General features: G+C 45.0%; 1 protein-coding gene across 2 annotated transcripts; it reads left to right on the forward strand.

Moving 5' to 3' along the window:
* The first annotated feature begins 1,361 nt into the window (after positions 1-1,361).
* dync1li2 (dynein, cytoplasmic 1, light intermediate chain 2) lies at positions 1,362-13,536 on the forward strand. 2 transcript variants are annotated; one of them, XM_028956164.1, is made up of 13 exons: positions 1,362-1,606; positions 2,245-2,318; positions 2,534-2,650; positions 2,843-3,073; positions 6,680-6,849; positions 9,208-9,301; positions 9,394-9,529; positions 9,621-9,732; positions 9,827-9,886; positions 10,214-10,255; positions 10,335-10,452; positions 11,016-11,141; positions 11,969-13,536. In XM_028956164.1, the coding sequence occupies exons 1-13, from the start codon at positions 1,512-1,514 to the stop codon at positions 12,076-12,078; spliced, it is 1,485 nt and encodes a 494-aa protein (XP_028811997.1). In that variant the 5' UTR covers positions 1,362-1,511; the 3' UTR covers positions 12,079-13,536. The 2 variants fall into 2 exon arrangements, with proteins under 2 accessions (XP_028811997.1, XP_028811998.1); XM_028956165.1 differs by having other exon boundaries at positions 11,974-13,536.
* Positions 13,537-14,429: the final 893 nt, after the last annotated feature.

The following is a 14,429-nucleotide window of genomic DNA, read 5'->3' on the forward strand; positions in this document are numbered from 1 at the left end:
AAACAACAGCGTCTAATTGAGAAATTCATTTAATATGCAAACTGCATTGTGAATATGTACAATGTAAGCAAAGTGAGATTTCGGACCATCAAGCTCTTTCCATCCACCCTCCTCCTTTGAATGCTGAGTGAGACCGAGAGGAGAAAGAGAAGCCCTCATTCAGGAAAATGGATAGATTCTGAGTGCGTCCTGCAATGCTGATTACTTCTAGTGGGTGCATGGCATATATTCAGAGAAATATCTCTGCTAGAAGTCTTATGCCTTAACTCTTAATGCAAAAGCAGACTTCATTATATGGACAGCTGACTGCTGGAGTATCGCGGTTACGGATGAACGGTTTATCTACATGATTTTAAATCAGAAATGACTGGTCAGGACCACGCCCTGCACATATATGTTCATTTATGAACGATATGTTTAAGGTGTTTTCTTTCAGTAAATGTAATATATATATAAGTGGAGTACTTATAATTAATCCAATTATTATATTAAAATAAAAATTATCTAAACTTTTTAATGGGCCATTTTACTACTAAAATAATATATACACTACAATGTAAAAGTTTAAAGTCATTCAGAAATACATTTTTGGCCAATTACAATGACACCAAAAGGGTTAAAACTCCATCCCAGACATTGTAGTTGGGTTTGGTTCTGGGATATAGTTAGGGTTGGAATGAGGCTTGGGTTACAGTTTGTTGTACGGCAGAAAATAGTTAAACTGATTATAGAAGCAATTAAACTGTGGGTGTTAGTGGCCTTGTGAGTAACACACTCTCCCATAAACCAAAAGACCTCAAAGTCCCAGGTTCCAACCCCACTTACCACCATCGTGTCCCCTCAAGGAAGACGCTGAACCCTGAGTGTCTCCGGGGGGACTGTCCCTGTCACTACTGACTGTAATTTGCTCTTGATAAGGGCGTCTGGTAAATGCCACAAATGTAAAACTGTCTTTCTTCACACTAATCATCTAGTGCATCGTTATCTCATGCTTTGGATTTAATAATAATAATAATAGGAAATAACCCCAAACTTTTGAAGGATAGTGTACCTACCTGGTATCTGATCAACTGGCTGTGTAACACATTTAGTTGATCGGATGAATGAAATTGTGTAAGATTGTGTTTTAAAACCTTTAAAACCTGTCGCGCCTACATAACGGAGTCTGCGCACAGGGCGTGGCCTCTCTAGCGCACCTATTTCTATGCTCCGAGCTCCGTTGGCTGTTGAGGAAGATGACGTCATACCAGCCAACGCGTATAGAGCTGTCCGTTGACATGCCTGACCGCAATTGCTGACGTAAATACTGCAGCGTTAAACATTCGGCATCTTTTTTTTTTGTTTTACTTTTATATGTAGCTATTAAACACCCACGCTTATTTTTCTTTGGTGTGATTTTAACTCGACATCTACTAATACTGTCACAAGCCCATGACTGGGACCTAAGTGTGAAATACACCCAGGTCCTCAGGCGTCCGAGCTGCGCCTCCCTTTGTCGCTGTAGAAACAAGATGGCTCCCGTGCTGGAGAAGAAGCTCCTGGGCGCAGCCGGGCCGGGCGACGCCATGGAGAACGGCGCCGAGGACGAGGAGGGGCAAAACCTCTGGTCAGTTCGCAAGCCCCGCCGGCGGGGCGCCTGTCGCCGCCGGGCGCCGGCCCGGGTCCGGCTTCAGGACGCCAGCGGCCCGTTAGCCGCGGCGTCCGAGCAGAGTTTCGCGAAGCGCGTCGTCAACAATCCCTAATTTATATATATAAAAAAAAAAACCCACAAAAACGGCACTTTCCCGTGCGTTTCTCCGGGCGGCAGCGCGAAGGCGAGGCGGGCCAGGAATACGCGGCGTGTCCACGCCGAGATTTACAACGAAACGAGGCGGAAAAATCAAGGAGCGTTCGCGTTTCCGAGTCTTCTAACAGCTCTGGCTCGTAAATGTCGCAAAATCACGACAAACCAGTTTTCTACCTATTTCTAATCCGACTCGTGAGCCATAAAAAAACAAAACAGGACAAATTCTATGCATGATTGAGTTGGCATTATAAAAAGAGAATAAAAAAAATTATTACATGCATGGCTGTTTTTGTACTTTTGGTTTGCGACTAATGACCAAGGTCGCCTGTCACTCCTGGACAAGGTTAGCGGTCACTGGTGGCACAACTGGTTGTGTTCAGCCGGGGACACCCGGCACCATGTGCAAACCGAGTCCGCATCCATCCATAATTAACACGGCCCTGCTGGTTCTCTTTAAGGTCCTCGATCCTGAGCGAGGTCTCCACGCGCTCGAGTTCCAAGCTGCCGTCTGGGAAAAACATTCTGGTCCTGGGTGAGTATTCGCCGGCGCGGGAAATTCTGCCGGACTTGCTGTGTTGTGTGCAGGGAAGAGTTGAACCTTCAAACCTGCGTTTTTAGAATGGCCGTATTTGAGTTGGGCCGTAAGGCTGTTGAAGCCGCTGGTGGAACGGCGGTTCCCGGGCGGCTTCGGTCCCTGTTTTTGAGGTGGCGGCTTTTTGTGCTAAAAAAAAAAAAAAAAACCTGCAGGAGAGGATGGGTCGGGCAAGACGACAATTATGGCAAAGCTCCAAGGCGCAGAGCACAACAAGAAGGGCAGAGGGCTGGAGTACCTGTACCTGAGTGTCCATGACGAGGACCGAGACGGTGAGGGACGCGCCGCCTGCGACACGACATAACAAATGCGTCTGTCTGTGTGTCTGTCGAGCATCTTACATGTTAAATGCTAAAGCGTCTCGTCCACACCTTGTTCATCTCTTGAACCAGTGCTAGTACCTAGATAGTTGCCGCCGCCCTAACACCCATCCCTCGCTCCCTCCCCCCTCCCACCTCCGGCAGACCTGACGCGCTGCAACGTGTGGATCCTGGACGGGGACCTTTACCACAAAGGCCTGCTGAAGTTTGCGCTGACCGCCGAGTCGCTGAAGAACAGCCTGGCAGTCTTTGTGGCGGATATGTCGCGGCCGTGGACCATCATGGAGTCCCTGAGGAAGTGGGCCGGTGTGCTTCGCGACCACGTGGACAAGCTGAAGATCCCTCCGGAGGAGATGCGGGAAATGGAGCAGAGAAGTAAGTGCTGCGTCATCCTAAATAGAGCACGGGGTCCTTCTGCTGAAATACTATCTGGCTGTTCCTGGGCATTTGGTTATTTTAGGGCTGGGATGTGCCAGTAAATAAATCTGCGGGATGCCTTAACACTGGGGTGGCCTAGCGGTTAAGGAAGCGGCCCCGTAAACCGAAGGTCCGCCAAGGTGCCACTGAGGTGCCACCGAGCAAAGCACCGTCCCCACACACTGCTCCCCGGGCGCCCTTCATGGCTGCCCACTGCTCACCAAGGGAGATGAATGCAGAGGACACTTTTCACTGTGTGTACTGTGTTGAACATCGGCTAGTTAAGGCATCCCTCACTTTTTACTGTCCACAGTCATGGAGCAGTTGTTAAAATTGTTATAAACAGGTCAGCATTTTGAGTAGCACCTCTTGGTGGTTACGGTCTTCGTCGTTATGCTCGGTTTGATATGGATCGGACCGACTGCATAATAATTTCTGTATTTTAATTACCGTTCAGCACAGAGATCTCTGCGTCCGTTCTTGTTTTGGTAACTCTGAGCTTTTTTCAGAGTTCTTCAGGAACGTATCGTAGGCTTGTGCCTCCGATAAGTTGAATAAAACCGATGAGATTCCCGGTGTCCAGGTCCCTCCACTTCAGAGGGCCAAGTTTCTTGCTCAGGGACACAATGCTAGTAAGTGGGGTCTTCTGGTTTATAGGCGAGTGTGTTACCCCCCCTGATGTGCATGGAAGACCCCGCCTAAAAGGAAGTTCATAGCACAAATTCGAACCTCTCTGCAGTACTAGTGTTCTTTTGCGCACGGTGATGCTTCATAACCATCATTCTTGGGATAGATTAGCACATGTCCCTTGCTGTATGACTATGGTGTGTGTGTGTGTTTTTTTTTTTTTTTTTTTTTTTACTTTTGAATATAGTGTGTCTGCATTGGCACGTGCCTTACCCCCCCTGTCACACTGTCTGAAGATGTACTCACTGGCTGATAGGACGCTCACAGTGTTGATTCAGTAAATAGAGGGGTCTCACCCGAAAGATACGATACGCGTGAGTGTGTGGTACATAAGGATGAAGGAAGCAATCTTAAAGGTCCCCAGACGCAAACATTTTTTTCGGCCTTGGTGGTCCCCTAATACTGTAAGTCTCTTTCCGAAATTCAGCCGTGGGCCACTTTGATCCAGTCCCACAATGAGATATGCCATTTCGGTGTCTGTAGCTTTAAATGCTAATGAGGAGGAGGACAGCGAGTATTATCAGAAATTACATCATCAACACCATTCACCAACCGCAATGTTTGGCGCTGAAAGGAAGTTGTGTGTGCGTTTTTCCAGGAAAGAAATAGAATCCCCTTTTCAATCCTCTAGTAAATTCAGATCCAGAGCTGCTGGTTCTTTCTTGTTGTTGGTGGTAGAAATGGCCCGTGCAGAAGTGGAACTGTGGAGGGAGGATGAGGAAGTGAGATGATCTGGCTCACAATTGGTCACGGGCATCCATCTCGGTGCAATGCAACAGCTGCAGAAGTACTTAGAATTACAGATTTCATATATTCTAATTAAAATAATTCTCTAATCAAGGGGCGGAGAACGACAAAGAATCCTGCGATACAATAAAATATCCTTGTGAATTATTTTATCTAGACTGTATTTTTTTTCCCCCCATTGAGAATATGAATTGCCTTTGTGGGATTAATTTCCCCGGAATTTTTAATTTCCCCGGAATTTGAAAGGCTGGCACAGCGGTGCCTGGCATATACTGGTAAGCCGCGGCCTGAAGCTGAATGGGTGCCCGCCCTGAATGCCGCCCTGCTAATAGCTCACAAGGCGACTCTCGCAGGGCTTCTGGCGGCGGCGTGTCAGATGATGTCACCTCTGCGCGGCGGAGTGGCGCGAGAACGGCAGTGGGCGGAGTCACAGCGTGGGAGTAGAGGGAGGGGACGAGAAAGGAATGTCCGGCGCCTCTTACAGAGCCGTTGCATCATGGTCGTCCTCCTGACGCTGTAGTGAGTGCAGAGGGCCACGCGCCTGGAAATGATGTTTTTATAATCAAAAGAAATGCTTCCTGGATGTGATCCTACCAACAGATTCGACAGTATAATGATATTGTGATTAATTTTAATAGTACATTTTTTTTTTTTTTACTTTATTGCTGGAGAGCATTCAGTAGATTTGATCTTCTGATACACTGATAATGTATACCAGCATATCAGGGAATTATCAAAATATATTGCCACATATTGTTCCACCACGTTGGTTGTGGTCTGTGTTAGGGGTGTGTATTGACGGGGATCTCATCAATCTCATCAAATTATGGACATTTGATGTCCCTGTATTGACACAATGTCACCACGTGAAATGTCACCACATATTGCAAAATCGTGTGTAGTCTGGGTGGTTCTGGAAGATATTGAGCGAAAGTGAATTTGAGAACGCTGAATGTCAACATACAAGTGGATTTGGATTTTTGGATCGGTGACACACCCAGACGTTTGAAGTGGCGGGACGAAAGTGAAAGTTTTAAATTAGGAACCTAGACATTTCGGAGTTACTCTCCGGATAATATCGACATCCCACCGGCGATGTCTGCAAACCGCAGCTTTTTGGCCGACGCGCCCTTATTTGTACACCACCTGACTCGAGCAAAGTCGAACAAGCGTGTAATAGCCTCCTTCCCACAATCCCGGCTCATCTGTGCATATCAGGAACAGCTGTCTGGGTTTATGAGACTACGGGTCGGGTTCAAAGGCAGTCCGAGGTATCATAAGGCAGTCTCCGGGTCATGCCGCGCGGGCGTGCGCTCTGTGTTTGGAGAATGGAACAGAGCTTTTTAGTAGGCCACGGCGGAGCCTGAGGTGCACGACCATGTGATTTTTTTTTTTTTTTTTTTTAAACTGCTCCAGCTCTCACCAGAACAACAGAGGCCCAAATTCAGCATATGGCTTTATCTTTAGCTTAAACAAATTCGTGTACCCGCTATACAAATCATGCAGTTTACACACTATACATTTACAGGATTTACCAGACGCCCTCATCCAGAGCGACTTACAATCAGTAGTTACAGGGACAGCCCCCCCCTGGAGACACTCAGGGTTAAGTGTCTTGCTCAGGGACACAATGGTAGTAAGTGTGATTTGAACCCGGGTCTTCTGGTTCGTAGGCGAGTGTGTTACCCGCTAGGCTACTACCACCCCTCTCTTTTTTTTCTTTCGATTTAGCCAGACCGATGCTGTGCCGTTGCATAGTGGGATATATACTGTCGTATTGTCTGATTGTGAGCGGGGCCACGCGTCCTTTGGCTGCTGCACATGCTCAGAAGCGCAGCGCCCTTGTTTGCGAGTGGGTTAGCGAGCGGGGGTGGGTTTTCTGCGTCGTCTGCCGCTGCATTCCACAGGTTCCTGAGGAAGCGCTTCCTCTTCCTTCGCCTTTGAGCAGTTCTGCGAGGACAGGCTACACCCTCGTGTTTTTTTTTTTTTTTCTTTTTTAATTTATTACAGACACACAACTGGTCACTGATTTATACAACTCCCCACTGATATATAGTGAGATTGAGAGCGTAGTTTCTCTGTGTTTGGCTGGAAGGCCGTGAATCTGGATGCCTGTTTGATTTTCTACAGTGGTGAAGGCCTTCCAGGAGTACACAGAACCTGAAGAAGCCACGCCGTCCTCTCCCCAGAGAAGAACCCCAGCGGCTGCCACTGGAGAGGACGAGAGTGTGCTGCTGCCCCTCGGCGAGAACGTCCTGACGCACAACCTGGGCATTCCGGTGCTAATAGTTTGCACAAAGGTGAGCAGAGACGTCATTGCATGCACCTCCTATCTCAAATGGTTTTACAGATTATGGTTTTAGCCACAAGATTCTCGCGGCTTGCAAGATGGCGCTTACACAGATGCACGGTGCGTGTTGCTTCTCACGTCAACTTAAGCAATCGTGATGCCGTGAATTCTTGACATGTCTCAGTTGGGATACACGTCCGTGCCGAAGGGGCGAGGCTGAAAAAAAAATGTTCTGGTCTGTTGATCTAAGGTGTCTCCTGAACCCGTGCGATCCGGTGCCAGCCACTCCAGCCAGGGTTGGAGCACGGCAGGCACTGCAGCGTGTCTTCATTTGGACGTTATGCTCCCTGTTTTTTTTTTTTTTTTTTTTTTTTTTTTCCCCCGTCCCAGTGATTTGCCTCTGGGTTGTGTGGCACACATTTTGGTCCTCATCCCCTTCTCACATGCTCCTCATGACGAAGATGCACTCAATGGTGGCTTTCACCGCTGCCTCTTTTCTCCTTAAAATGTCCCTCAGTTAGTGTTTTTTTTAATTAATTCCTTCTTGTTGTTTTATAGGTTTATACTCAACTTCCCACTGCTGAATATGTTGTAAACATATTTTGTAATAAAATGTGTGAGATTGGACAGGAACGACTTGAAGACGTGCTGGTGAAAAGAGTGTCTGTGTGTGTGTGTGTGTGTGTGTGTGTGTGTGTGTGTGTGTGAGGTGACTTGCAAACAAGTTTTGAAGCCCCCCTCACCCACACAAACCTGAATTTTACTTGGTTTTGTATGAAAGAGGAAATCAGTGGGTAATCAGCGGCCAGGGCACCGAGGAGGACCAGCAATTTACATTTACAGCATTTATCAGACGCCCTTATCCAGAGCCACTTACAATCAGTAGGTACAGGGACAGTCCCCCCCTGGAGCAACTTTATTTTACTGACGCTTTTATCCAAAGCGACTTACAGGAGGAAGACACCAGCAATTCTCATTCGATTTCTATAGATTTTGAGTTTACAAAAACTAAGATCCCTGATAAGGCCTAACTTGTCAGCAAAGAGCATGCTCGGAGATTAAGTGCTAGACGAAGAAAAAATTATTATTATTATTATTATTATATATTTTTGTATTGTTTTGTGCAGTGTGTCTGCATATGTGTGTGTGTAAGTGTTAGATTTGTCTGAGATACTTTTTGTAATAAGCGGGTTTTCAACTGCTTCTTAAAGGGTTAAACTTAGGGTTAAGTGTCTTGCTCTGGGACACAATGGTAGTGAGTGGGGTTTGAACCTGGGTCTTCTGGTTCGTAGATGAGTGTGTTACCCCTAGGCTACTGCATATCCCTAGTCAGTGACAGCCGGGACTATTTATATTTCATAGGCCCTCCTGGCTGGGAGGACGTTGACTGTGGACATCATGTTGCAATGGGATTCTTTAAAAATTTACTTCTCCAAAGATAGCATGCCTTCATATGTTCTTTAATATAGTTTCTGTTTTTTTGCAAAGTGAGAAAGGTATCTTTAAGGTCCCCTATCATGAAAATTTCAATTTGTGAGATTATACAATTTCCCCTAACCTGGTTATGGTCCTGAAATGGCGATGGTTGTAAAGAGTGCTTTGGTCATTCTGCTTCACCGTTCAGAGAGCGGTAGCTCAGATCTGGAATTTGGCCCTTTATGATGTCATAAGGGGAACGGATACCTCCCGTTTCTCCTGCTTTATCCACCCAGAGAATTTCCCACCCCTCCCCTAAAAAAAAAGTAACTTTACTGACCACCTGAAGCATTGCAGTTGCTCGCTGACAGGACTTCCTGTCTGCGCCAAGCGTTGTGGTTTGTGAATGCCGTTGATGTCATTTCCGTGAATACGGCTCTCCTCCTCGTCCCTTGTCCTGGGGAAATCCCATTTGTCATTTCCCTCAGTGGATGTGAAACGATCCCTTTTCCATGGCAGAAGTTCTGTATTCCCTGTGCAAACACTTCAGTGTCCACTGTGGTGCAGATACACGTTTGCACTTTGTTTTAAGTCTCTGGCTTATGTGATATATCTTAAATAATGTAGACAGTATTAAAAAACAATTCCTGTAAATAATGTATTGGTTTTAAGGGTGTAAGCAGGTTCTGATTACAAGAGATTAAAATTGCCGCTGTAATGAGACTGTACACATGAATGCGTGTTGTAATTGTCTAATGCCATTACATGGCTTCTGCTACCAGGCGTGGTTAACACTGTGCCTTCACACACCCAGAAACAAGCAGGCGTAGCTCACGCCTCCCCGCGGTGATTTTATGACCAACCGCAGGATCCCGCGTCGCGCTTGCTGACGGGCGAACACCAGCACAGAGAAGGTCCCCCAGCCATTCCCTTCTCCCTTTCTCTCCCCCAGTGTGACGCCGTCAGCGTGCTGGAGAAAGAGCACGACTACAGAGAGGAACACTTTGACTACATCCAGTCCCAAATCCGGCAATTCTGTCTACGCTGTATCCTTCACGTCAAAGCGTAACAACTGTCATATTTTATAAAGGATTTTTTGCGAGATATTTCATTCTGTTGGACCCTTAACATTGCTCAGATGGAGCTGCCTTGATCTTCACTTCTGTAAAGGAGGAAAAGAACCTGGACCTCCTCTACAAGTACATAGTGCACAAACTGTACGAGTTCCAGTTCACCACGTCTGCCTTAGTGGTGGAGAAGGATGCTGTATTCATGTAAGATGCACCTACATATGGTTGAATGCATAGCCATTGCAGCTCATACAAGTCAAGGGCTTCTGAACAGCAGCGCTTCTCCTTCTTTTAGTCCATCTGGATGGGACAACGAAAAGAAGATTGCAATCCTGCATGAAAACTTCACAAACATCAGACCTGAAGATCCGTTTGAGGACGTCATCATGAAGCCTCCGATACGAAAGGTGACCAGTCCCTTCAAATAGGGCACAACTGGCAACTGGCAAAATAATTGTAGATAAATTTCACCACAGTTAAATACTGTTCTCCCTTGTCCAGCTGGTTCAAGATAAAGAGGTCAGCGCTGAAGATGAGCAGGTGTTCCTGATGAAACAGCAGGTTGGTGGTCACATGACTTCTTTGTATTGGCGAGGTCCGTTAATAGTCAGGGGTCCCAGCCATTTGGATTTGTGTCGGTCGCACGCGATTTTTCCCGACTGGATGAATTTACGAGTCCATATTTAGCCTTCGTTGTTTGTGCTGAGCTCGGTATGTCCTCTTAAACACCAGGAATGAAACTGGCACTAGAATTTAATGCCCGTTGATTATTAATAGTTATGTTCTACTTCCTTAAAATGTTTTGTTGTTTATTTCATGTTTAGCATTTAAACACAGGTATCTGTTTAAAGTGTTTCGTTTAAGCTTGTTCTTTCTTCCTTTCTGTAGTCCTTGTTAGCCAAACAGCCAGCCACACCCACAAGAGGAACAGTAAGTGTGATTTTTGAGGAAATTTGAATAAAAGTTATGGGGAAAGGGCTTCTAAGCAGCCCTTGTCCTTGTCCTCCAGGAGTCCCCTGCACGGACTGCGTCTGGGTCTCCGCGGCCTACAGGTCGTACTGGGCCCACCAACGTAGCCAGTGTGTCACCCATGACCACGGTCAAGAAACCTGACCCCAACATGAAGGGTGAGTCTGCAACACCCCTTCTTCCTCGTCCCACGTGGGCTTTGCTGTCGTCGATGCGCATAATCAATTTCTCATAAACTCTTCTGGTCTATTTGCATTTTTTTTTTTTAATGTTTAGCCATGTTATTACTGCTCCCACAGCCCTTTGTTGGCACCGCTGGAGAGGTATTGGCTTTTTCTTTAGCTGATTGGAATTGTTGTTCTTGTTGGTCCCCTAATACTGTATCTGAAACCTCTTTCCGAAATTCAGCCTCGGTGCAGAATTCCAGGCACTTTTATCCAGTCCCACAATGAGATTTCCTCAGCTGTGGTGTCTGTAGCTTTAACCCGCTGGTTCTTCAGAGTGTTGCGTGACTGAACAAAAAGAAAAATACATTTGTGCTCATTTTCACATTTAAGTGAGAAATTGGAATGCTTTGCAGGAAATTCTCTGGTTGCTAGGGAAACTTGTATTAATTCCTTGCAAATAAATATGGTATGCATAATAATATAATTTCAGTATTTACTTTCTTTAAGCTGTTTAGTTGCCTTTTTCTGAATGTTGGTCCTCTGCTTTGTTCCAGGCGCAGCTGCAAATGAGGGGGTGCTGGCCAACTTCTTCAACAGCTTGCTGAGCAAAAAGTCTGGCTCACCGGGGAGCCCTGGTCCTGGAGCTGGAGCAGGAGTTCAGGGATCCGCCAAGAAAACAGGTACGACTTTCACAAAGCGTCTCCAATACCCCCCCCCAAACTCCCTACACACACTTCCTGTTGTTGCCTTTGGACCCTGCTCTTGTCTGGAGGTTTACTCCTAGAGCCCAAAGAGAAAAGGAGACACCAAGAAGACAACGTGGTTCCTCTGTGACACCAGAAGGATTGGTGAAAGGCTTGTTGGCATGAAGAAACTCAGTGTCTTTGACATAAAACCACTCGCACTGAAAAGGCATGAGACAATATGACTGACAGAACTATCCAATAGTGTTTTATAGTGAAATGAATGAAAATACCTTTCTAAAAGGCATTTCACTAAGGCTAAATGTTTACACGCATTACAGTCCGGCTTATAAATGTTAACTTAGTTAATTGACAGTTTATAATCGAACAGTGTTTTGAGACTAGTGTGATTTTAAGTACTGTCCATCATTAATGGAGCTGGCCTAGCAAGCTTACAGTTAAAGTTCAGGCCTCCTTACAGTTAAAATAGCAAATTTTGTAAAACACAGTTAATCTCAGCCACGATAAATTTGTCTCATGCCTATCGCCGAATGCTACACATCTAACTTCACAGCTTCCACCTTTGTTTTTAACATTAACCATTTGATCTGAACACTGATGTCATGGAGCACCTAAGCATTTAATTCACATGAGAACGGCATGTTGTTTCCCCTACCCTCTTCATCTGTTTATTGCTCGCATGAGTCCTGTAAATGGCATGGGAGCCAACTGCGCATCTGCAAACTCCATACGCTCACAGTCCATTTATGTCCCCACAGAAGCTACAGGAGATTACTTTGTCTCTTTCCTCTCTGTTTCCCAAGGGCAGAAGCCGGTTTTGACTGATGTCCAGGCGGAGTTGGACCGAATGACTCGCAAACCGGACTCCATGGTAACGGCCAACAACACCCCAGCGACGGAGAACGAGGCGTGAACGCACTATTCGTCCATTGAAAGAAGAACAGAAACGAAGCAAATCAGAAAACAAAATCGCCCTCTGGAAAACACACACACTCACCATTGTATAAAAAAAACAAAGAAAAGAGACGTACGACCAAAACTCCCTGATTTGTACGTCAAACAACGGTTCGGGGTGTGATGCTAATCAGACCTGTTAGGTTGGTTGAAGGTTAGAGAGGATGAGGGGGAAAGTGGAAAGTTGTGGTTTTTATTAATCAATTCAAATGTTTTAATTCCCTTTGTAAAAAAAAAAAAAAAACACATACACTCCCTTGGAGGTAGTCGCCAAATCCCCTGCCATTGGAGCTTCTGCTTAGCTAGGGGAACCGCTTTGCGTTTTTCCGGACTCCCCGTGTCATTTTTGCGAGAGCCCATCCCTATGCAGCTTCTCGTTCCGCTTACCTTAATGGAAATAAATGGCAGCGGCTGAGTCCTACATGTATACCTTGAACAAAATACTTGCAAAAGTATGTAGTATGTACAAAAAAAAGGCGTAGATATGATACTGATGTATTTATATAAAAAATTGAAGCTTTTTCTTTCCTCCTACTCTGCCGCGTTGGTTAAGCTTTTCACTAAAACACGTTTAACTCCACTGACGTCGTGACACTAACGGGATGAGCATTCATTGGCCGATAGCTCACAGGAAGAGGATTCTGTAAATACAATGAGGGGTGGGGGGGGACATTTCCAATATGAGCTTCGTTTTTTCGTTTTTGTATAAAAATGCAGTTATTTTAGCAAAATTATGAAGAAATATTTCTGATGAAAACGGAAAGTCTGGTCAGGGATTTGGCGTGTTGCATTTAGCAGGACTGAAGACGGCATGGTGAATTGTTTTTTTTGTTTTTTGTTTTTCCATGGCTGCAGGTATTAGCAGGGGCCAGGATAGCATCTTTTGCTACTAGAATCCCAAGTGCCTGGCACAGTATACTGTTTGTGTCCATAGTAGAGGTGCTGGTCTCCTGAAGGGGAATTGCACTGTAGCACCGACTGTCAAGGATCTTTTTTGTTTTTTTTTTGTGCAGTTCTGCTTCAAAATAATTTATTTTGTTAGGTTTTTTTTTTGTACTTCATCACAAAACCTGTGGTCTTTTGCTTATTGTCTCAACTGAATTTCTTAAATCGGTGGCCTGGAGGAAATTTGTTCAGCTGAGTTATAGACTCTTATGCCTTTTTTTTTTTTATCCCCCCATTAAATTAGAACTTTTAGAACCAGTTTAAAATGTATAAAGTGGCTGTGTGCTCAGACCCCTCAGATCTCCAATCTCAATGCCATGTGCTGATTTTCTATGGTTTATAATGTCATTTCTTCACCTTGCACTCAAAACTCACTTTGATTTATATATTTTGCTAATATATGAACTATACCACAGTTTGTGTAAAAAAAAAAAAAAAAAAAAAAAAAACATTCCCAATTTCTACACCACGGCTTGTAGAAAAGTGTTTTTTGGCTACAATCTCGCCCCCTTACATGTGTATGATTGTGATTTGTGACATTAGTGTCCAAACTCAGATGAGGTCCTCATGACCTTCAGTTTTCCTCGGTTGCTTTCTGTCCTTACTCAGGGTAGTGCTTTACTCCTCACTTCATCCTTGCCCATCAACACTGAATGCCACTGAGTCGTCTTCGTTGTCAGTTTCTTTTCCCATTATCCTGGCACGTAGATTTACTTCCTGATATAAATACTGATGCAGCGTCATATCGAAGGATTGGTAGTTTTCGATATTTAGCCTGTGTGCACATTACAGAGCTGGTAATAAGCGACCAGGAATGGTGGCATGACCCTGTGGGTTTTTTTTTTTTTGTTTTTTTTTGCATGTTTTTTTAAGTCTACATGACAGAGCAGCTAAATATCTAAATATCTCGCTGATGGCAACCCTCTTGCACCATCCTCTTTTATTTTCTATTCAGGAGACTGCTGAGAATCGGAACCAAAGACGTACAACCCACTCTTTTTGTAGAATGTGTGTAGCGTTTATTGTCTCACTGTAACCTGGGGAAGCCATCATAAAAAAACACACGTACAAAAAAAAAACCCTGATTCTGTGCCTACTGATGTTGTCCAGGTTGCTACACTTTGGGTGGGTTCAAGTTGCAATCTTAGCTGTAAGGGAAGAAAAAACACACGTGCATGCACATTTGTGCATAGCATACTTAAATCCATTTTGGTCAGGAAAACTGGAAAGGAACTACTTTTTCTTCTGATGCCCACATTCATTTCAGTTTACACCAGGCTGAGAAGAGCATTTGGAGTGTGCTGTTTTCAACACCAAAGCACAAAACTGTAACTTTTTTTTTTTTTTTTTTTTTTTTTTTTTTTG

Source organism: Denticeps clupeoides, chromosome 16, assembly GCF_900700375.1.
Source record: "Denticeps clupeoides chromosome 16, fDenClu1.1, whole genome shotgun sequence".
NCBI lineage: Eukaryota > Metazoa > Chordata > Actinopteri > Clupeiformes > Denticipitidae > Denticeps > Denticeps clupeoides.